General features: G+C 45.3%; 1 protein-coding gene across 1 annotated transcript in view; it reads right to left on the bottom strand.

The window, feature by feature from the left end:
* The window catches only part of PLXNC1 (plexin C1), a 135,586-nt gene that overhangs the window by 29,937 nt on the left and 82,338 nt on the right, over positions 1–23,311 (bottom strand). The window contains exons 13-21 of the mRNA XM_045553236.1: positions 21,047–21,250; positions 20,753–20,938; positions 18,435–18,537; positions 16,223–16,324; positions 15,822–15,925; positions 12,387–12,425; positions 12,016–12,140; positions 11,043–11,241; positions 6,637–6,783 (exon numbers count right to left, since the gene is read on the bottom strand). Coding sequence (XP_045409192.1) covers positions 6,637–6,783; positions 11,043–11,241; positions 12,016–12,140; positions 12,387–12,425; positions 15,822–15,925; positions 16,223–16,324; positions 18,435–18,537; positions 20,753–20,938; positions 21,047–21,250 — 1,209 coding nt within the window. The remainder of the gene's footprint in view (positions 1–6,636; positions 6,784–11,042; positions 11,242–12,015; positions 12,141–12,386; positions 12,426–15,821; positions 15,926–16,222; positions 16,325–18,434; positions 18,538–20,752; positions 20,939–21,046; positions 21,251–23,311) is intronic.

Raw genomic sequence — 23,311 nt, forward strand, 5'->3', positions numbered from 1 at the left:
ACCAGCCTCTCTGGGGTTAGTGTTCAGGTATATCATTGTTACCCTCCTCTTCACATCCGTCCAGGAGTGGGATATCGCCTGCCATAGACTGTAAATGCCCAGTTATAGAGTTATGTGGAACATTTTTAATAAGAACATTATGCACACGGGCACTTAAGAGATGCCTTTCACGATGATGGATTCAGCTAATCAACTCCTCCACGTCACCCATTGTCAATAGATAATCAACCAAAAAGAATGCTGAGGAGACACGTTCTGCTTAGAGGACCTTCCAGAAAAACAGCTCAGACAAGAAAAACTATTACAAAAAGAATGAGCACCTACTCCGTACCAGGTAAGATGGCTAGACACGTCACATATATCATTTTCTGACTTCATAACAAACGTACGAGAGTAGGTTTTTATCATTGCCTGTTTGCAGATGAGGAAACAGGTTCAGAGAGGTTGAATGACTTGCCCAGGGTCACACAGCAAGCTAGTAAAGTGACTGAGCCCAGATCCAAACCCAAGATTTCCAGACTCCAAACCCCACCTCGGCTGTACTGGCCACACGGCACAGGGACAGATGACCACATTCCCACTTCACTAGCGGTTTGACCTGTCGTCCCTTCGCACGATTTGGCAATTTCAGGTATTGAGGAGGCAGAGAAAATAAGGCTGCAGAGGGCTGGGAGGACGAATCAAGGGCAGAGAGCAGGCATTTTCCCACGTGGGAGGATGATCCTGCGCCTCATTCGCTCCTCAGCCCCCTTCTTGGCTGGGAAGGGCAGGGCTGCAGCCGCATCCAGCAACTTTCTCATAGAAGGCCTTGGAGCAATAATTGCTTTCATTAAATAAAACCTATAAGATATATTTCTCATTTTATTTCAGAGCCAAATGAAAGTCAAGAGAAAGTCTGGTTTTCAGACTGAATTAAAGAGAGAAAGAGACAAGAAGAAAAGAAAGGAATCCAGTGTCAGAAGTTCGGCGGAAGCAGCGTGAACCCGGAGTTAGAAGTGCAAGTCTCGGGGAAGCTTCTGATCTAAGGTTCTTTCCACGCTGGAGTCGGCAGCCTGGGACATCCCGTCTGAGGTCCCGCTGCGCTGCGCCTGCCGTCCAGTCCCCACCTCCTTTAGCTCCCCCTGTCCCCCACGCCACGGAGCCACAGCCCACAGCTTCCTGGGTCAAGGGGTTTCGCTCCCCAAACAGAAAAGTGGGGGCAGAGCACAGGGGAAGGGGAGCCTCTTCCACTGGAAAGAAAAAAAGGGAATGGAGAGCATTTCCTCCCATTTAAGTTTCTCTCAATTTTTCTATATTTACTAGCATTTGTCCATCCTAGAATCAAGTGAGAAGAACTGTCTGATGTAGCCCAAAATAACTGATTTCAGTCTTTGCATTTTTTTTTTTTTAATTTGTTTTGGCAAAGGCCCATGAGTTTCAGGTTTGTGGAGAGAGGTCTGACATCTCCACTGCTGTGTCCCCAGCAGGAAAGAGGCCACAAGCCTGTCTGGGTTGGTGGGAGGGAGGACTGTCATTATCGTTCTCTGTACGGCAAGCTCTAGATTGGAGGCCAGCAAACTTTCTATAAGGGGCCAGATAGCAAGTGTTTAAGTCTCTGAGGGGCACATGGTCTCTGTCGCAACTACTCAACTCTGCCATTGCAGCAGGAAAGCAGCCGCAGGCAATAAGGAAGTGAACGGGCATGGCCGTGTTCCAATAAAACTTTATAAGAATAGGCAGGCAGGCCATTTTATGAGGGTACTAGATCAGCGGGTCCCCAACCTTTTTGGCACCAGGGACTGTTTTTATGGAAGACAATCTTTGCACGGACCGAGGGTGGGATGGTTTCAGGATGATTCAAGCACATTACATTTATTGCGCACTTTATTTCTATTATTATTACATGGTAATATATCATAATTATACAACTCACCATAGGTTGAGGACCCCGTACTAGATAAGAGTGCCGTCAAATGGAACAATGACTTTGATAATGCCAAAAAGACAAATCTAGAAAATGCTTTCTATTTCCACCGTGATTTGCGACAAGTGTTACCCTTCTTCTCAGAGGTACCAATGTAAATGAGGATCCTAACAGTGAAATAATAGAGTCACATTTGAGCCATAAAGAAGAAAATTAAATACTTTTCTATTTAGATAACTAAATTATTTTCTAATTCCAAGATTATAGGTGTGAGAAGAAAGGGTATGAAGAGGAAAATCATTTAAAACACCCATTAAACGTTAATTTTTCATTTTCCATGGCTTGCCGTCAACTAGGGAACGACTTACCTAAAATGATTATAAAAAATGGTTTCAGTCTTTGATCAGGAAGCTCAGAAACACTAACTATGAAGTTGGTAATGGTTTCAGCATTATTGCAAGTCATAATGGAAATGATTTGTACTATGGTAGAGAGAAAAAGAAAAAAAAAAAGCTGGAGAATTGTTAATTAACTTCACTGTTTCTCCACCAATGCTAGGAGTATTAAAAACAAGATTGCTGAAGTGCAAACATCGGGATTTAATGAACAATGGGATGTAATTGAAGTAACAGAGAATGACTTAATCGGGACAGTGGGTTGTTTAACTACGGGGGTGATGGATCTGCTGCAAGGACAGACTCAGTGGAACCAGAGAGGCTGAGGAGTGGTGGTGAGAGATGAGAAACTCCTGCTAGAGACACCTAGGGGTCTGTTATATATGAAATATTTCATTAAACATGATTGCCCCAAAATGGTAACCACTGGGGAAAGAGACAGACTTGCATGGGCTGGCATAAACCTTCAATAAATCATAATGGAGGCATTAATATTTCTGCAGGCATGTACCTGCACTTTTTCAAGAATTTCTAATAATCTTAAAGACTTTCTTACAGATATGAGAACGAGGGCAATAATACATTCGTTGGAACACTATTTCCCAGGGTGCCAAGATGCTATCTCTCAGATACAGCAGATTGGCAAGCTCATTTTCTGTGTTTAAGGGTTCAAAAAACCATCTCACGCTTAGCTTTGATTACAAGTCAAACTTCTCTTGCTAATTCAGCACGCTTGCTACGAGTTATTGGTTTTTCTCATCTCCTCCTGAAAGGGAGGCAAATGTCCCTTTTCCCATGTGGGGCACTTTCCTGGAACTGAAATCCTCGAGGCTTCACTAGCTCCTCCAAAGTTTCAGGCGACGTGCTCTGCTCCTGATGCAGTGCAAGCTGAGTGAAGCCCCGAGATTCTCCGTTGACAAAATCGAAGTTGTTCAAAATTTTGCAAAGGGGAAATAAAAACGTTAGAGCAACAGGTCTTATTCCCCGCCCCAGCTGTGCAATCTGAATTCCTAGCTACGTAAGGAAGACCACAGTCCCGCGTGTACCAATCTCCCTGCTGCTAATGTCAGGGAGGATGCTAACATCAGGGCAGCCTGCCTCACTGTCACACCAGCCAGGGATGCCCGGATAGAGATGGACGGCTTCTCACTGCACTCGAGTACGTGTGGCTCTGGGGGGCTTGGCTTAGCCTTGAGGAAAGAGGCATTTTCCTCCCAAGATGCAAAGAACAAAACATTACTTCCCAGAGTCCATTCGTTAGTGTAATGATTTCACGTATGAGAAATTGGCAAGATGTCTTTATGTTCTAGAAAACACGCCACACCTCAGGGAGAATACTTCCTAATCTTAGAGGCATGAAACCTAACTTTTAGGTTGTTAAATGAGGTGCTGTCCTTCTGAGCATTTAGCTGAACATGAGTTCTGGGGGCTGTTTTTCAAACATGTCCCTGCCAGAGCACCAAGGCTCTGTCATTTCAAATTGTTCATGGGGCTGTTCTTGATTTTTTTTTTTTCTGACTTTCCTTGAAAGAAATCGCCCCCTCTCCCCCAACACACACACAGACAGACACACACGGAATCAGTTTGTTCAGCACACCTTGGTTTTCAATTACACAAACCACCTCAGGCAAATTTGGGAAGTCAAGACTAGAAACCACTGGGTACACGAGCCTGGGAGGGGTGGGGAGTGACGGAGGGGGAGGAGGGAGAGGGGGAAGGCAGAACATCAGAAATGTGGTGGTTCAGGCTGGGGAACTTGCCTGAAAGGAAATGAAAAGCCTTAAATTTTCCACATCGACCTTCTGTTAACATTTTGTCACACAAGCATGGACCGGATCCTGTGCCTTCCCTGCAGCTCTAGTATAATCATCCCCCCCGAAAGAGGGGTGGTGACAGGCCCCATGAAAGACATTAAAAATTATTTTTTGAGGGCAAAGCCCCTAAAGCAAGTGGCCCATCCCTTTTCTAGTCTCAACTCTGCCGGCAAATTCAAATCCGAAAAGGCAGATTTATGTGGATTTCTGGAATCATAATTTTCCATTACCCTTTTCCCCGGGGGCTATAAAGAAAAAAAAAAATTTCAAGAGTCAACATGAATTTCTTCAACATCAAGTAACATTTTGATGATGAGTTGAGTGTTAACAAATCAGAAACACATGGTCTTAATTGACTGTGAAATAAATAATGTTTCAAAATGAAAGGGAGAAAAAGTGTTCAGATGTAAAGCATTAAAAACGGCTCAAACCTCAAAAGTTGCCTCGGGCATCTGACTTCTTCCCCAATTCGAATCCCCGGCTTCTCCTTTCCTTGCCTTCCTGTTTGGGCTCCATGTTTTCACGAAACTGAAACATGGCCGGATTCCCCACCCAGACCTTGTATTCACTGGCAAATGTTTTTCTTTGGGGACTTTTGGGGCTTCTAAAAAGTTTTAGAGTAAAAGCATGCACATCCTCTAGGTAGGAGGCAGGCCCTCGAGTTTGAACACAAACCCAGGATCACTGAAAGGACAGTCAGCAGACCCTGGTGCAAATTTGTCTCTCGTTCTCCAAGATATCCAGAAGTGTTCTCCATGCTGAACGCACGGCAGAATTATCTGGAGAGTTTAAAAAAATATATCCATGCCTGGGCTCCATCCCCAGAGATTCTGATTTGATCAGTCCTGAGGGAAGGCCCACGCTCCCGTATATATCTGGGTCTGCATTTCCAACAAGTGTTTGACGAGATCTGAATTAAACGGAATAGTTTCTTACAGAGCACTCGATGTGCCAGGCGAGGTTCTAAGTGCTTTATATAATATCGATTCTTTTAATGCTCACAGCACCCCGTGTGATGGGCAGGCACCACGATCATCATCTCCATTTTACACACAAGGAGAATGAGGCACAGAGAGGCCTAGAAACTTGCCCAGTGTCACACAGCTAACCTGTGGCAGAGGCAGGATTCAGCGTCTATGCTCTTAACCACTATACCAATAGTTCTTAAGCAGCATTAATAGTGTCAGGGAGCCTATTAGAAATGTGAATTCTCAGGCCACAACCCAGATCTACTCAAGCAGAAACTCCAGGCGCTGCCTGGCAGTGGGTGTTCCACAAGCTTTCTAGGCGATTCGGATGCGCGCTAAAGATCGAGAACCACTGCGCCCCACTCCACTGCCTCTCAGATGCAGACGGGTGTACCCACAGAAGTCAGAACACTGAGAAATGCTGCATTTCGGCTCGGCTTCCTGCCTCTGGGACGGCTGTTGAGCGGGGTGCCACTTCATCTGGCAGTGACTGAGAACTTGAAACAGCTGCTCTATAGACTGTTCTCCCACCAGCGGGCAGAACCATCACACGGTCCACAGCAATGTGGTGCCTTCTCCAATTAGGGAATGAATTCTTCCCGGATGACACCGCAGTCCTCGCCGTCCAGAGCAAAGCCACAGGAGACTCGGCTCCCTTAATGAGCAATCCCAAACCCCACTGTAATCTTTTCCTCCTTCTCCGCTAATGAGACTATAAAGCAGCCCCAGAGTCTCCAGAAAGCTAAAGATCAACCCAAGACACAGAAATCTCTTTCCCAAGTCTGTCTTAACAGAAAAGCATAGAAAATTCCTAAGTCATTCTGGAGCTGCTCTCCATGCTTGGCTCCCTCTCCAAAATTCCTCAATGTGCCCTAAATTGGTCTCCCTCTCTTTAGGAAGGGTAGTGGGTGGGTGGGGTGGGGATGGGTTAAAAGGAAGTTCTCAAGTGGGTGAAAGCCTCCAGCAGCTAGGCAATCATCTTGCTCTAGTGATTTACAGTCTTCCTCTAAAAATATCTATGAGATCACAGTACATTAAGTGCACGGCGACACCAAACATTTGTAACTAATCCATGAAAATAAAGTAAGGGCGTCGTGTTGCATGGGGAACGCGGTGGAATTTATCTTGTGTTATCGTTCTAAAATAAGACGGCCTCAATTTGGTTGAAATATATCTTCACACATTGTCTTCCCAGAGCAGAGCCATTTGAGAAATTCTGATTGCAATTATAAGTGCTGAATAGGGAGTACTTTGCATTTCCTTTGACGACACTGAAAGCTATAAGCAATCCTGATATTAAAATCTTTGGAAATTGATGAGTACCCCAGGCACCATTACAATATTTTCTCCCCCAATCCAAGTAATTAAAATCTATTATACGAACACGTGTTAATATTTTATCAACTACTGTTTTTAATTAACTAAACGCACGAGGCCTCCCATCGTAGGGATGATTTCGTTCCATTGCAAGTGACCCATCCCCACCTCCTCCCCCACTCTCATTCTCAGCCAGACTTATTTCTGAGTCTGTATGGGGACCTTTCTGGAAAACATACCACGGTACTGAACTCCGGAACCTGCCACAGCAGCCAGTCTTCGTTAAGGGTGTACAGGGCTTTGCAAGTGATCACATCCACGGGACCCTTGTTAATTTTCTGGTTCAGTGTCGTCACCAGCAAATAGAACGGCTCTCCAACAGTCTCCTTGGAAAAGACACAAAAGCGACAGTTAGCTTTCTGTGGAATCCACTGCATTTTCCAAAGAATTAAAGTTTCCGTTTATGGCAGTATGACAGGAGACAGGAGGCAGTGTATTCTAACAATCAACATGAAACTCCCAAGAAAAATACACATTGCCCCACTTGGGATTGGATGCACAACTCAGAAAACCTCCTTGTGTCCCCAACGCGAGTGCATGTCTGTGCACGCACACCCATTCACAGCATCTGGAGTCGACAGCAACATGAAGTTACACAAAGCAGTCCCCACCACTATTTTATATTTAAACTTACATATGGTAAGCTAACGGTCATTAGCAGGAACAACTAGTAGATGTGGAGTTTACAATCCTAATTAGTCACTTTTTTTTTTTAAGTAGACCAAAGATAAATGACATTTTTAAAAATGCACAATTGGTGACAGATACATGTAAGAACATTTTAGACATTTACCAAAGGGGATGGTTTTGGGGGCTGACAGCATTTCATGAAGGAAGCGGCCTTCAGTTCTACACTTTGCAGCCTTATCTGCCCCCGTAGGGCGGCCTTGGCCCGGGAGCTCCCAGACACACCCGACACTGTCCCCTGGGCACCTCTGCTGGTGCTGGGCCACAGACGAACTCTGCGTCTTTTCCCTGAGCCAGAGCCAATTCCATTTCTTCTAAGGCTTTTCCCAAACTCGCAGGCCAATCCTGATGGCTTCTTTCTTCAAACTTAAAGCCACCTGCACCTTTTCCTGGAGGGGGTGGGGCTGCCTCCCGCGCTGTCGTTTGTCCCCCCTCAGACTTACAGCCACGAGGTGTGTGTTCCAAAGGAACGAGCAGCTCACGGGGCGGCTGCGTGTCGTTTCCACCGCATCCTCCCAAAGCATGTTGCCCTGGGTCAGCTGTGGAGTATTTGCTCAGTGATGAACCTTCCAAGATCAGTGGAGATTAGGCCCATACGTGGGGGAGGAAGAACCGTAGCCTGAGTGTCAAAGTGCCTTGGGGACAGTGAGGAGCCCACCCCGTGTCTAGGGCTTGAAGCACCAGTTTACAAAGTCAAGCGTGACAGCCAAGTACATCCAGCTTTGAAATGAGGATTCCACTGAATCTCTCACCTGCTCTCCCTTGAGCAGGTAAATTACCCAACACCTCTTTTAAATCTCTTGGGATGACCCCCCACCCTGTTTCTTCCTTTATATTTGCTGCAAGAACATGTGCCCTCCCCGTCCTCTTGCCGCCTTCTGCCACGCTGCATACGCCGCATTCCCACACGCCTTTCTGGCTTCTGTCCTACTGATACACCCTTGAGTCTCTTCCTCAGTGCAGGACGGAGGTAGAATGTTCAGAAATTTCCAAGGTAGGGAGGGCTGTGGGACTAGTGCATGGTATCTCATTCTCATGCAAAACTTCCTTTATTTAGTGGCTCACGGCCTCATGGCTCCCTTCTCTTCCCCTCCAGCACCCCTGTGATGTCCTGACCACAGGACTAGAACCCTACTTCTCTCCTGCCCTCCAGCACCAACTGGAGATGAAGCCACAGCCCTTGTATGGGGGCCACGTGTGCCCGCGGAGGCTGGAGTTGGGGGGGGCAGGTGGGCTCTCTCCTGGGCTGTGGAAGGGGACAGCTCCTGACTCAAGGGCCCTGGCTGGGAATTCTCCAGAACTCTCCACAGTGCAGCCAGACTGAGACCAGTGGCATCTGCTCCTGCACTGCTGGCCACGCTCACGTTTCTAGGCCTTGCTCATCACCAGAATCCCTTGGGGCTCTTGCTAAGCATGCAGATGCCTGGGCCCCGCTCCGGGCCCACGGAACTGGGATCTCTGAATATGAGGCCTGGCGTCTGCAGTCTCAGTACCTTCCCCGGGGTGTGTGTGGTGGGGCTGGGGAGGGGGAGTGTCCTGATGTGTGGCCGACTTAGGGAGCCACAGGGCCATGAGGTTTCTCCGTCACCACTGAACACAATTTCTAGGTCAGAGCTGCTGGGGACCTGACTCCCCGCCCCCAGGGCCTGGGCTTAGGCACTTTAACAGATGAGGGCAGGCTCCCTCTTCTCAGCACCCGGGGGTGGCTAAGAGCTCTCAGATCCTGGCAATGACCCACAATTACTGTGGGACCTGGGGAGAGTCACAGCTGTGTGCCCCAGGTCCCCCATGTGCAAAATGGACGTAGAGATACTTACTTCCAAGGACTGTTAAGGGGATTATAAGCAAAGCTCTTAGCATGACTTCAGGCACAATCACTAAGTGACAGTTATTTTACCCACAAAGCTTGGAGTCTTGGATGGGGAAGTGACCTGGAGGTCACGGGGCTGGTGCTGCTCACCTGACATCCGACATCCGTGGGGCAGGGCAGGAGGACTGGGGCTGTCAGTGTCCCAGGGCCCCTGGGGCACCTGGTGGAGGGACAGCAGGCCCTCCACACCAGAGGGAATTACAGCACTGAAAGCGAAAGTATCGCTGGCTGGCTGGCTCCAAGCCACTTCCTCCCTGCGAGCTGTGCCGCCCCCACACCCCTGGAGTGTGAGAGACATTCTTGAATCAGCACTGCGAAATCTTGACCCAGAATGCTGCGCTCGAGGGGGCCGTTTGGGCTTGCAGCCCAGATTTCCCCGAACACCTCACCGCTTAAAAGCCCAAAGCAGCCCCTGAGAGCTCAGAGCAAGAATCACAAGGTCCCAGTAGAAACACCTGGAGGAAATTTAATGCCAGTGACCACGCCCCTCATTTGGTGGGTGAAAAACAGATGCCTAGAAAGGAGCGGTGCCCAGAGACACAGCTGGCTGGGCTGAGACGTTCTAGAGCCCAACCCTGCTGCTTCTAACCAAGACTCCTAGTCCAGTGCTCTCCCTACTACCGCAGGAGCTTTCAGATATAAGGCACGCAGAATTACTTGGAGGAGCCTGTGAAAATTGTGGATTACCGGGGCCCCACCTCCAGAGCTCCTGAGTCAGTGCTCCTGGGACCGGCAGGCAGGAGTTGGCCTTTTAAGACCAAGCCCAGGGTCCTGGCTCAGTCCTGAAGCCTGTTTAGCGGCAGCTGTGACTAAAGCAACAACAGTGGGAAGCAAAAAGTATTCGCCCCAGAAATAACTGGCTCCACACCTCCCCAATGCGCACGATGCTTTATACCAAGTAAACAGAAAAGAAAGCAGATTTCATTAATCTTAATAAAATGGGTATTGCCTTGGGAGAGGAAGGGGTTGGTAAGAAATAAAAAAAAAAAATTGTGTGCATCTACTTGTAAGATTGCATTAAACATTAAACTAGGCACAGTCTATTTAAATGCTGCTTTTGGATCTAAACTTAAGTAGCACTGTTAAAACCTGTGGCATAGCAGTGTATCTTATTCAGATTTTAATTGGATTTCAGAAGTAGCTACAAATACACAATTATGCAGGTTTGCTAGAATCTGGCTGGCTGGAGAAATTAAGGGTACAAACCTGCACCAGCGGCCTCAGAGGGCTGAGCGAAGATTGTGTTCAACAGGACACCCTTGTTTCACATTAATATTTTATAATAGTAATGGGCAATGTTTGTGGAGTGCTTCCTCAGTACTGAGCAATTGCATCCATTTTCTCATCTGTGCTTCAAAACAGCCCTAAAACATTCTTCTAATTCTACAGGTTATAAAACGGAGTAAGCGGTGAAATCTAGATTTGGACCAAGGAGTGGGTTCCAGGGTCCACTATCTTAACCACTGGAGTCTGTGAAAAGTTTGCATTTGAAAAGATTTTAAGGTGCAGTTCGGTTACAACCACATTCATACAGTAACTCCAACAAAGTGAACTCGAGGGGCAGGCAGGTCTTTGGGGACTTGCTTTAATGTGGAATGACTGGTAAGAATTGATTGTAATTAGCTTACAGTGTATGGTAGGTAATGGGTGTTTCTACAATGCTTCAGAGGGCCTGAAACGGTTTGTTCTCTCCAGTATTTGAAATAGTCCTTCTTCTTGGTGCATTTTCTTAAATGGGCCAGTGGGGCTCCGGGTGTTAATTGATGTTAAGGATGAGAAGTTGAGCTTGCTTGAAAAGTCTCACCTGAGAAAATTCTAAATGATTTACATTTGCATAGGCCAGTTACAGCAAAACCAATTTTGACTTTTCCCCTCTATGCATACGCTCCTGGAAAGGACCAAGACTAAATGCAGCTAAATGCTGACACCATGGAGCATTCAGGACTTATCCTGGCAAAGACATGGCGGCTGCTAAAAATAACTGCCTATTGTCTTACCTCTGACACTGCCCAGGGATGTGACACTTACCCGAAGAAAACCAGAAAGGCAGACGGACATCCAGTTTGTGAGGAGTTTTTCGACCACAGACTCCGTGCGTCGTAGCATGAGTTTAGGTTGCATGTTACTGGACTGTTCCATCAAGTCCCTGGTCAGCACTTCCAGGATGCTGGTCAGGTAGACCAGCTTGGTTTGCAGTGCAATGGTTAAGAAGGAGGCAAACAGACACCTGTTTCAAAAGAGAGCCTGGGTTACCCATCAGCTGTGAGGTCCGCCGGACACGGCTAGTAGTTTCCGTGGAAGCTTGTGGGCAAGCGGGGGTGGGGGGCTGTCCTGTTGGAAACTGTTCTTTTTTTCTTTTTTTCTCAAATGTTTAGGTTCTGACCACTTCTGTCCTCAAGCCATAAAACCACACATTAATGTTAACTTCAGGCTGTTTTCTGTGTTTTCAGTACTTAAACTAGAGTGGTAACAAGAAGTGAGTCTCTTTCCCAAAATTTCAGGGTGTTTTTAAAATTAAAAATAACACTTCTGCTTTTTTTGATTTAGAATCTATGTGGGTTGTTTTATGGTGTTGGAGTTTTTCAGGGGTTTTTTGGGGTGTGTATGCATGTGTGTGTGTGTGTGTGTGTGTGTGTGTGTGTGTGTGTGATCAAACTAGAATTTGTGTTGGGAGCTGGCCTGGTACCATGCACCTGTAGTCCCAGCTACTCAGGAGGCTGAGGCAGGAGGGTCACTTGAGCCCAAGAGTTCAAATCCAGCCTAGGCAACATAGCAAAATCCTGTCTCAAAATTAAAACAACAACAACAAAAAAGAATTTGTGTTGGGATGGCATGATCTGAAATGGAGCTATCATGGCTGCATGAACACCCAAACAGCCTCTGGAAAAGTGCATGTTCTCAAGATACTAAGTTCAGTCAGTGGTTTGGAAATAAAATAAGGGGCTCAGGTTTTATTTTCTTTACTTAAAGGCTTTCAGAACATCAAAGAATTGACTACTACCTGTCCTTCACTGAAAAGTTCTTCTGCTTTTCAAGGGTATGGATGACAGTAACAAGAAAACTTTTATTACAGATGAGGGCATCCAAAGCTGTGAGACTCTCATTCTTGTTATTGGCATCTCTGTTCTGGAAAAAAAAAAAGAAATATATAATATAACATAACATAATATAATATAATATAAAAGTTTAAAGTTAGAAAGTAGATCCACAATGGGTTTTCCAAGACAATGAATTATTTAATATTGAATTCATGATCCCAAAAAACCCACAATAAAAATTCAAAGTAATAACAATGGAGATGATGATGATAATGACAACACTATGAAACTCAGGCAGTCACTGGGCTAAAAATGAAAACTTATAGAGACTTACATGCATATCTTCAGTGAAGATGTGTGTGAAGCCACCTGACTGAGAGGAAGGAGACACTTTTATTATTCATAACATCCAAAGGAAATGAAGAGTGTATTTTTGTTATAATACCCAAGTCCGTTTTAATAAAGTAGAGACACTATTTGCTAATCTGAAGAGCCCCTGGGCTTGTGCTCACTGCATATCCTCTAATACATAATAAATATTCCGCTCTCGAGAAACGCCAACGAATTGTGAAAGCCTCTAAGAAGAATAATTATCATGGCCTAAGTCCCATTTATGGTAGATGAAGGTATCATCTCACATTTTAAAAGAATGGACTCAAAAGTTAAAGAAGAGGTCATCGATGAAGATTATGCAAATGGCAGACCACTCCTCAAGCAATTTACCTTCTAAGGATAAATGCTAGATTAAGTTTTCACAAGTCTTAGCTAAGTAGCATCTACTGTCCCCATACACAATGCTACTCCAGAAGGAACAGAGTGAGGTGGTTAAAAGCGTAGAATCTGGAGCCAAACTACTCGGGTTCCAGTCCTGCTTCTATCCCACACTCGTCACATGACTTTGGACAAGTTACTAAACCTGTGTCTGAAGTTCCTCATCTATAAAATGGGGACAATAGCAGTTTCTACCTCCTAGGCTTAGTGTGAAAATAAAATAATTGATTGCATAGTAAGTGCTCTATGTCGGCTATTGTTATTGTTGGTTTTCTTTTTAATCCCTAATTTATTGCAAACTAGACCACAATGTTATTACCCTACTGGTTTCTAAAACTACTTTTATGGATTATGCTAAGTAGCTCCTGAATACAAACTTTAAATTTGAGGTTTTTTAGTGTATCATAAATCTTATTGGAATTGATTAAATTTTAAAAGTATGTTGAGTAATACTTGAGTCAACAGAATGGAAATATAAACTCAAACATTCAGATTTTTCTTATTTTGTAATAACTGAAGTTTTGAACTAATTTTACATCTTAGTAAATCTCTTCTGCAGAGACATTTCCTTCATAGTTTCAAATTTGCTAGCCTGAGCAAAAGACCTCAAACTATTTCAGTCATATTCTCCCCTAGTAGAAAGCAAAACCAAAAAAAAACCAGAACCTAGGTTTGCATTTCCTAGTTCTTAATCTTTTTCTACTGAACTGACTTCATGTACATGGACAGTTGAAAGGGATGGATTCTGAACCTTAAATATGGAAACACTGTGCTGGCTTTCTGTGTTTTAAGGCTCTGGCTCTTTCCTCCTTTCGTTTAAATTTCCCTTTTCCAGGAGTTCAGATCCTCTGCTTACCCTTATTTCTTCTCCTAGTTTCAGCAAAACAAAGAAGAGTCAATAGAATAAAAAGTCAGGCTTTAAAAGCCAAAACCAAAAAGCAGGGCAAAGAACCAGGAAACTGGCGCTCCCCCCTGGTCTCCTTTGCAAACCTACAATTTCCTCTGGGTTTTATGCCTGTTGCCATCTGGCAGGTGTTGATCCCCCCAAGCCCCCCAGCCCCAACCTCCAGGCCTGCAGGATCCGGTTCCCAATCAATTAGTGAAGGGCCTAATTATGCAAGGACTTATCTGCAGCCTGGAATGTATTTCAAGTGGCATTGTCCTATTATAATGTGTTTCCCTGTTCTCTCTATCTTAATTATTATAAATTCAATTTTGCCTTAGGGTCTTCTTGATAGGGTTCTGACAAATTTACGCTTGTTTTTCCTGGGTTCTCTCCTTTAATGACTTCTGTTGACTTCAATTTTTATGGCTTTCCCAGTTGCCTTTCAAGATTCCACATAACCTCCAGTTAAATCAGTTTGGCTCCTTGCAACTCTCTTCTCCTAAAATAATGTAGCATTGTTCCTGGGATTTTTTTTTTTTTTTAATTTTGAAACACTCAACTTGCAGCAGTGTTCCTTTATATTCATCTCTCTATCTCGTTCTTGATTACCAAATTTAGAAGATAGGAAAATTTCTTTTTCAGGCCACAGATTACTCTATTCAGCACTCAAGGGCAATCACTAACTGTAAAAGCCCACACAGTACTCATGTTGATAGTCAAAAATCTCCGTTATTTTATTGCTATTAAATTCTTAATGGGGATCTCAGATAGCTGGGAAATAGGACTCGTGATGCAGCCTTTGCAGAGTCCCTGCACAGTCATCCTGACTCAGGGAGCCGAGTGGCCCTCCCCAGGCGGTGTTCTGCCATAGAAATGCACGCGGTGGCAAATGGCAAATCCTGGCGCCTAATACTCTTGGAGAGTAAGCTAAGGGAAAAAACTTCACACGTATACAAAACTGAAGTCTTATTTATAGCCTTTTTGATTTACAGTACTAAGGCTTGGACCAAAAAATATGGTGGGTGTTTTATGAAGGCATCCCAACCTCCAGACACAGTGTTACATATCATGGTGTCCTCTTCTGGAATTATAGAGAAGCTGGAAATTGCTTACTGCATGTGTCTGCGTTTCTGAACTCTAGGCTTCCGGCCAAATGCGGTAGAGAAGCTTCTGGTAAGGTGATACGAACTCTCCTTTGGCCTGGAGAGATTTCTGGCTTTGCTTAGAAGTTGAGATTTAAATATGATAGTCAGGGTTGGTGTGTTCCAGAGGTTGGGCCTCTCCCGGGCCAACCATTCTGGACCAGGAAAAAAAACAAAGGGCGATACGGCAGAGCTGGGGTATCGGGACATGGCGGTGATGATACAGAGGATGAGTGTAGCTCACCAAAGACTCGGGAGGGTAAATGAAGGAGGCTGAGTGAGTGGGTGAGAAAATGGAGGTGTTAGAACATAGGTGAGACCAACAACCCAAAGGGTTAAGTGGACTACTCTTTGGAGCCCTAGAACAAACTAATTAATCAGTTCGTGCAGCTATTTCTACTAAACGAGGATCATACAAACTGATCAGCTGAAGAAAAACTGCCGAAGAGAACCACAGACACTCTACATTTGCTAAAAATGTCTGTTTTCAACTCAAATCCCATCTCTGTCTCCTTTCCTCCCTTTCGGCCAGTAGTACTTTTCATTTCCAATTGACAAATAATAGTGAATAATCTAGTAGCTGCAATGTAAGTCATGCAGATAAACGCAACAAATTGGCCAGCTCACAATTTATTGATTTTTAAATAAACTAGCTCACTTCCCAGCTACACATTCAGTTCTAAACTGGGAGTAAAATAAAGCAAAAGTCATCACTCTGAACTTCCGTCCCTCCTAGGTTTTTGTTCCTGGACAAAGAGTAATTGCCAGTGACCCATCACGGCATTATGCCCTAATCAATGCAATTAATAATTATCCTCCTCCCTGCTCTGCTCAAACTTAAGCCACGATTTTGCACCCAGCATATTACCCACAGCTGCCTGGGAAGCAAACACCCGTGTTGACAATAGCAACAAGCACCTTCATTATTATTCAAGACTCAACCTTAGGAATATGATCAATGCTCTTTTACCTCAGGGAAGAAAGTTCTCAGAGCAAAATGTTTGTAGTCAAGGAAGGGAACAGTTCCAAAACTATCAACCACATCCAATTTATCCATCTGCAGCTCAGCAAAGCCTGCAAAACAGAATCCCAAGAGCAGTATTTTAACTCAACAAACAATGGATAAGATCTTCTGCTGTTTTGTCTAACACAGAGTGTGACCTTGCTTTTCATTAAAGAAGAAACAATAGATAATTACTTGGTTGGCTGCAGAGAGGAGCTGAAATAAAACACAAAGCCAGGCCCAAGCCCCGCTGTTCAGTTGTCTTCTGTTGCACAAACAGTTCTCATTACTGTGGCCGTCTCCATGTAAGCGTATGAAAAAAAAAAAAAAAAGCCTTGTTTTTCTACAAATAAAATTTTGGAACCTACCATCACGTATCTCTTTCCGGAGCTCACTCTCCAGGAGTTCCAGCTGTTGACTCTGTTTGCGACTCAGCTCCTTCGATTTGTACCTGGTCACCCCCACGGCCGCTAAGAGACAGAGATACCGCGTCAGTTACAAAAATAAATAAATAAATACAAAAGCCAACCTTTCCAGTTCTTTAAAAAAAAAAAAAAAAAAAAGGAGAGAGAGAGGGAGAGAAATAGATAGAGGGAGAGAGAGAATGAGAATAGAAAATAGCATTTAAGAGCTAGATTTTATAAAAAGAAAAGTTCCCAGTGAGGGAGGTCACTGGAGGGGAAGATGCTAAAATACAACAGGAAAAAAAAAACCCCACTCATCTTAAAAGTGAAAACTAAATCAAATAACCTTCACTTGTAACCAAAGATCCCAGTTGGCTAAAAAGTAATGAAACAAGCCAAGTTTCCCTACAGCCACAGCCACTTATATTGTTCCATTCTTTTTAATGTTTCTAAGCATCCCTGGAGAAATAAAGTTGTGTTTCAAATGCAGAAAGGAACCACAGATCCACTGCTGACAACATAGGACAGACGTGCATAGACCTAATGCGGTGACATGATGAGTGAGCCACAAGGAACCGCCCCCTTCTCCCCAGTCTAGATACTGTTTCTTTCTCCACCTCATCCTGCTTCCAACTATGCTGCAGAGGCGGTAAACCGAACTGATTCGGTGCTTGAGTTCAAGTTCCTGCTCTGCCATTTCTAGCTGTGTGACCTGGGTTCAGTTCCTTAGCATCTCTGCTGCCTTCTCTGTAACAGTCCCTACCTCACTGTGATGTTGAGAAGACTGTAAAAAGTAACTCACAGAAAGCATTAAGAACTTATTCTTTAAAAAGAATAAGTATTCAACAAGCAAGGAAGTTTCTCCTCTTTTAATAGAAGTTACTTGATAAAAGGGCTCTGCAATCAGTAGATGTGAATAATGCTAGAGGAAACAAAATTAAATATGGTTCTTCACTGGACCACTTTACAAAGTCAATGGCCTTAACCATAACATGCATTGTGCATCTCCAAGAAACGGCAGAATATGCAATGATTCCCAAACTTACTTAACCACGGAACCTCTATCTTCAGGAGCACCGCTTGGGCCCATTGTTCCTTAGGCTGCACTTTGAGCAACACTGGCTCATGCATGCAAAGGCTTTAACTCATCTCCGCCAGCTCCAAGAGACTTGCACAGTTATCAGCAACATAACAGGTATCCAAAGAACATAAAGTAAATGGATGCAGGAATGAATGAATGAGTACATGGAAGGAGATATTAGCAATTGCCTCTATCAGCCTAAAATGTTAGAAAGACAACATCTACGTTAAATCAAGAAATATGGTGTGCTATTTGTTGGTGGAGAAGAGTTCCTTTTTCAAGGAAGGATGGGAGAAAATAGACTTCAAATGAAAAGCAGCTCAGAAACAGAGTCACAAATGGCTACACAGATGAGTTAAATGGCCTGGGTGGAGACAACGGGGAATGGTGCAGACTGTGGTGAAAACCCAGGGAGCCCATGCCCTCTCTCCGGGGGGTAGCTGCTACTCAGCATTTGAAAATTCATGCTATGGAAAAACGGGTTCCACGATCCAAATCTTTCAAGTTTTCGAGAGATGTTTTAAAATGTGAGTAACTCATTGTTAAATGTTATCAACTACTTAATAGTTATTAAAAATGCTATGTGGGCCAAACAAAATATCGGTGGGCCGGATTTAGTGAGCACCCACCGCGGGACCACTGTGCATAGATGAGCCTTGGAACACTTTTAGAGATGACGTAGCTGACTCTTCTAAAGTGCAGTTCTGCCAGGAAAATCAGAGCTGCAGAGCGGGTGGGGGGCAGGATGAGATGACCAAGTCCTGGGAGTCCAAAATCCCAGAGGACTTGAGAGAATACTCGAAATGTCCCTTTGTCATCACAATTCAAAGGAATGGGGGAGCACAGTGGATTCTCTCTCTCAAACACCCAGACACCATCTCTGTAATCCAGCCTTTTATTAATGAACCATTTGAAAATAAAAATGTTTAGAAAGCCCTCAGCGTGTACCTATTAGTCCTCTCCCAAAGTTTTGATTTGGGTTTTCATCCATTAATACTTAATTGAAGCAAACAGCCCCTGAAAGCTAAAAGTCTGCCTGCCTGACAAGGAGCCCCAGGGAATAATTTCTCTGACAAAATTAAACAGGGCACTTACCAAAAATGACAATCACTAGCAAGACGGGAAGCACAATCAGAAAGTACCAAGTGGAAGGAACTGATTCCTGCTCCACGTAGAGCTCCAAGTTTCCCAGTTTGACCTAATGGGACAAAGAGTGTCGTTAGACCCAACTGAGTTGGGTACCATATTTATGGACATGATTTTTCCCCCCAAATGGTTTCAAGATACGAAAAGAAGTGGTGAGCTAGGTAGGACATCTGAGTTCCGGTCCCATGTCTGGGGCCGATTAGCTATGCATCCTTGGGCAAATCAGGAACATTCACTGTGCCTCAGTTTCCTGATGTGACAGTTGAGGTATGCTGGGCTAGACCTATGGATTGGAAACTTTGGCTCTCTTTGAGCTTGGGGTTTGAACTTACAGCAGTGGGGGCAATAAAGAGGTAGTGACCTAAGGGTGAAAAGCCCCCTACCCTTTATTCCAAGGGAGCAACTCAACTTTTATCTTTTTTATATCTGTGCTTCTCGGCAGGCCTATTTTGAATAAAATATTTTTTGGCAAAAACCAGTTTGGTGACTGACTGGATAATGGCTGAGGGCTTTCTCCAGTTTTAGCATTTTTTTGGTTATAAAAATTTCATAAAACTTGTAAAGGGAAAATCTCTACATCAAGCCTCATTTTTCCACTGATGCACAGACAAGTGTTAAGATGTGTTTCAATCCTTGGACCCTCCCTGCCCCTGTGGGGGCATCTGAGCAAAGAGGCCAGAGCAGACTCCGGAGGCAGACGCCCAAGTTCCCCACTCCAGCTGCGCCAGCTGCTCTCCTTCCTGGCTGTAGGACGTGGAGGTGGGTACTCAGCCACCCGGTCCTCTCTCTCCCCATCTCTGAAATGGGCTGTTGACGGTGCCTCTGGGGAGGCTGTCGTGGAGACTAAACGCTCACGGCACCCTGCTCAGAACTCTCCTCCAGCTTCCCAAGCACGCAAGCCACACCCTCGCCATGGCGCACAGGGTCCTGACAATCTCCTGCTCTCCCCATTAATTCTCTAACCCCCTCCAAATATTCTCCCCTGCTCTTTCCACTCCAGCCACACTGGCCTCCTCATTGCTCCCCAAAACACCCCAGGGAGGCTCTTGCCTCAGGACCTTTGCAGCCTCCTTTCCCTCTGCCTAGAGCACACTACCCCAGATGGCCCACGGCTCGTCCCTCCCCTCCCCGAGGTCCTAACGCAAATGTCCCCTTCCTAGGCAGGCCTTTCTGCCCAGCACTGCAAAACCTGCAGCACCGCCCCAACCACACACCTATTCTCCTCCCTGTTCCATTTTTCTCTGTCACGACTGCCACCATCTAACACATTTTTTATGTATTTTCTTCACTCTTTGTCTCTTTAGGTGACTTCCATAAAGGCAGATGTTTTTGTCTGTCTTCTTCTCCACTATGTCCTCGTCACAGCTCTCAGGAAATACATCGTGAAGACCAAGAACACTAGCATTTGCTTTTCTCAACTAACAGGAAAGGTGAGAACACTGGTGGGCTTAGTTGTCCTTGATTTTATGACTAGTGTCACTCCCTTTACCATCCACATGGGCAAAGGGAGGCTCAGGGGAGTCAAGTGACTTCAGCCACACAGCTATTACTTGGTGCCACTGGGACATGAACACCTTTTTGGTACTGCCTTGCAGTCTGATGGCTTTTTTCCTTGTCCTTTATCCAATTATTTATGACTATAGATCATAAAGCAGTTTTTATATGGGCTATACAGAGCCTCATATGGCATGAACACTACAAAGTGACTTCTAACATGTTTCCCTTCTCTGTGGTCTCACATTTTTATTGTGGGACATAAATATAGTAGTGATGGGTCTCCCAAACACGTCTGGGGAAAGAATAATTGCAGAAGTCTGAGTTCATGGTGAAGGAAGCAGCCCACAACCCAGAGATCAGCTGGTCTCCATCAGGGTCTGAGTGTGCCCAAGAGGCCCTTGTTTTAGGTTTCTGCTAAGACATGTCACCTCCATATTTGAGAAAAGAATGACAGCTCATTCATCAATGGGTCCAGAGATTTTGCTTGCAGATGCTACAGTCTAAATGTATGGCTAGAACAAAAGCTATCAAGACTCATTAGGATTATAGACAATGGTGTGTTCAACGCTTTGACATTCAAACAGGCACATGGATGGATTCTGCCAGCTATTTTGGAGAAATTATGCTTGGGCTCGCAGAACCAGCTTTGTTTATCTTCTATTTAAAGCGAAGATCAGAAGATCCATGAAAGATTCCATTCTGGCCTCTGGTTTAGCCAAGAATTACCAAAATCAGGTAAAGATAGCAGCTAGGACCGCCAGCTGACTTACACGAACTTTCTTAGAAGAGGAGGCGATGGTGTTGGCAGTTGTGATGTTTGTAATTTTGCAAAGGATGGTGGTCAGATCTTGGTTTCTAGTAATGTCTTCGAAACTGCAGTTTAATTGCTCATTTTCCCCATGGAAGAGAGTAATTTCAATGTCTCTCTGGGAAATGTTGAAGTTATCATTTTCTTTCTGTGAAGAGCAGAAGGAAGATGAAGAAATCAGGCAGACATGCGTAAGCAAAAGCACACCTTTCCAGTCAAGGGGTGGGGGAACATCCCCCCAAAAAGAGAAACATACTTGAATTTTGACTTCCAACTCTTTGTCCACCTCAGATTCTACCCGATACCCTGTAAATCGGGGGTCCTCGAGATACTGCAAGGTTATACAGTCCAAGTAGGTGTCTTGGACTCTCAGCTTCACAGTGACATTTGTGCGCGCTTTTGAACTCTTTAAACTGGGAGCTAAGAAGCTGCAGTTAGTCTCCATACAGTATTGAGAGACCTGGGAGAGAAGATAAGAGCATTTTAATAACTTCACTAATGAATCGCAGGCCTGGTCTCTAAGAGCTAAGTGACCTGGGCAAGTGAACTTCTCAGTGCCTCTGTTTTCTCCTCTGTAAAATGGGGACAGCAATACTACATACCTCCCAGCGTTATATTAAATGAAATGAGATACGGCTCATTAAATTAAATGAGGGCTAAATTAAATGCGATTATACATGTAAAAATGCTTAGAACAGTACCACTCAAGCTATGTGCGCTAGTATTACCGCTAATATTAGCGATGATGACAGCCGTCCAGGAGGTCATGCCATGAGGAAAGAGACTACACAGAAAGAATGAGCCTAGAGAAAGGGGAAGACTTTGGTCCCAAGGGCTTCAGTGTCCTTCAAGTTAGCCCGTCTGAGTCCCAGGAAACCACGAGGAGGGATGAGAAGACCCCTCGGCGGGGCCGGCCCCGACCTATCGCTGCGGCTGAATCACTCTTGGCTGGGGAGCCTCCTGCAGGGCTGTCGCAGAGGTTACTAACCACAAGCAGGAAAAGGCTTTTCAGGCGTAACACAAAACAGGAGAAAACAAAGGTAAAAGGAACGTGTCGCCTGTGAAATGAAGAGCATGAAAACTGGAAACGACACAGAAAAGGTGGCCCGATGTACAGGTTTGCTTTGTAAAAAAACACCATGAATGTCCCGTCCTTCTCAGGTGTACAGAGAGACAGGCAGGGGGATTTGGCGGCGCAGGGGATGTGGGCAAACACTGTGAAGAAGAAGAGCAATTATAACTCATAAAAAGAAATTCGTCCAGTGTAGAGAACTGTTCCTCCCCCGGCCCTGACACTGGTGTCTACAAAAGAGGACAGGAAGAGGCACAGGTGAGAAAATTGGACGCAGAGGGCTGAGACCTGGGCCAGCACGACCTTCCTCCCACCGTAACATCTTTCCAAACTGCAGCCTCAGCCTCCCTCTCACGTTCCTGTCGACAGGATGAAAACCACCGCCCCCGCTGCCTCCACTTCTTCGGCAGCCTGCACTGCTAGCAGGCCGGCCTCCCACTGGCCATGCCTCCTAGAAGGATGACCAGCGACGGGATCATCCCAACCTCATTATATCCTCCTCCATTTCCAAACGGGTGACCACCTCCCACGATCCAAAATACTCCTTCTCTCTAGTTTCTGAGCAACTTCTCAGCTACCTTCGCTGGCCATCCTTTCGCTTCTTAAAATGAGGCTTTTGTGCCACACCCCAACTTACATGCCCTTTTCTTCCTCCTTTGTGCTCTTACTCCTATGGTGTGGCCCCCACTCTCCCCTCCCCTGAATGACAAAGACGAGCTGATCACCTCTAGCTTGGCCCCAGCCAAACCCTCAAGACCTGCCCTGCTGACCACAGCCCGATGGACCCGCTGTCAGCCCAAAGGTCAAATACACCTGCACAGTGGCATGAGCATCTCTGCAGCGCCTACAGAATTAAGGGCAGAGTTTTCAGTCTGACACTCCTTTATGTGGCCCCATGCTGCAGACATCCTTCATTCCATCCCTATTTAATGTCTCTTTGATGTGGAAACACACGGAGCCTTCTTACTCAACAGGGTTTCTGAGTGGGAAAGGAACCGGAGCACCTAGAGCTTGCATGCTGTGCTGTCAACTTTCCATCCCGGTGTAGGTTTGCCATCTCCCCCCATGAAGGCAATATGACTATCACATCTATCTTTTGTCCCTACATCCAGCAAAACATTTTGCCCACAGTAGGTGCTCAATAAATTCTACTTGATTTGGGAACAGCGTTTGGGAGGGAGAGCAAGTCCACTGACAAACGCAGGCAGTGCCTCTGGCCCGAACGTCAGCATAGACGAATCCATCAACCCGATGTGTTCGCATCGCAGAGACAGAGCCTGGAATGAGATACAGTGCGAGGCTTGGAACCGGCTCTGAAGCGTGTCAGCGGGTGCATGCGTGCGTGCCAAGGTCGTCAGGATGATGTAGCGGGAGGCCTCCTGAATCCAGGCCCGAGCCCACACTGGCCCCACGCGGGGACGAGGTCTGCAGCTGCTCTTAGATCTTCCA

The sequence above is a fragment of the Lemur catta genome, chromosome 6 (assembly GCF_020740605.2).
Source record: "Lemur catta isolate mLemCat1 chromosome 6, mLemCat1.pri, whole genome shotgun sequence".
Lineage (NCBI taxonomy): Eukaryota > Metazoa > Chordata > Mammalia > Primates > Lemuridae > Lemur > Lemur catta.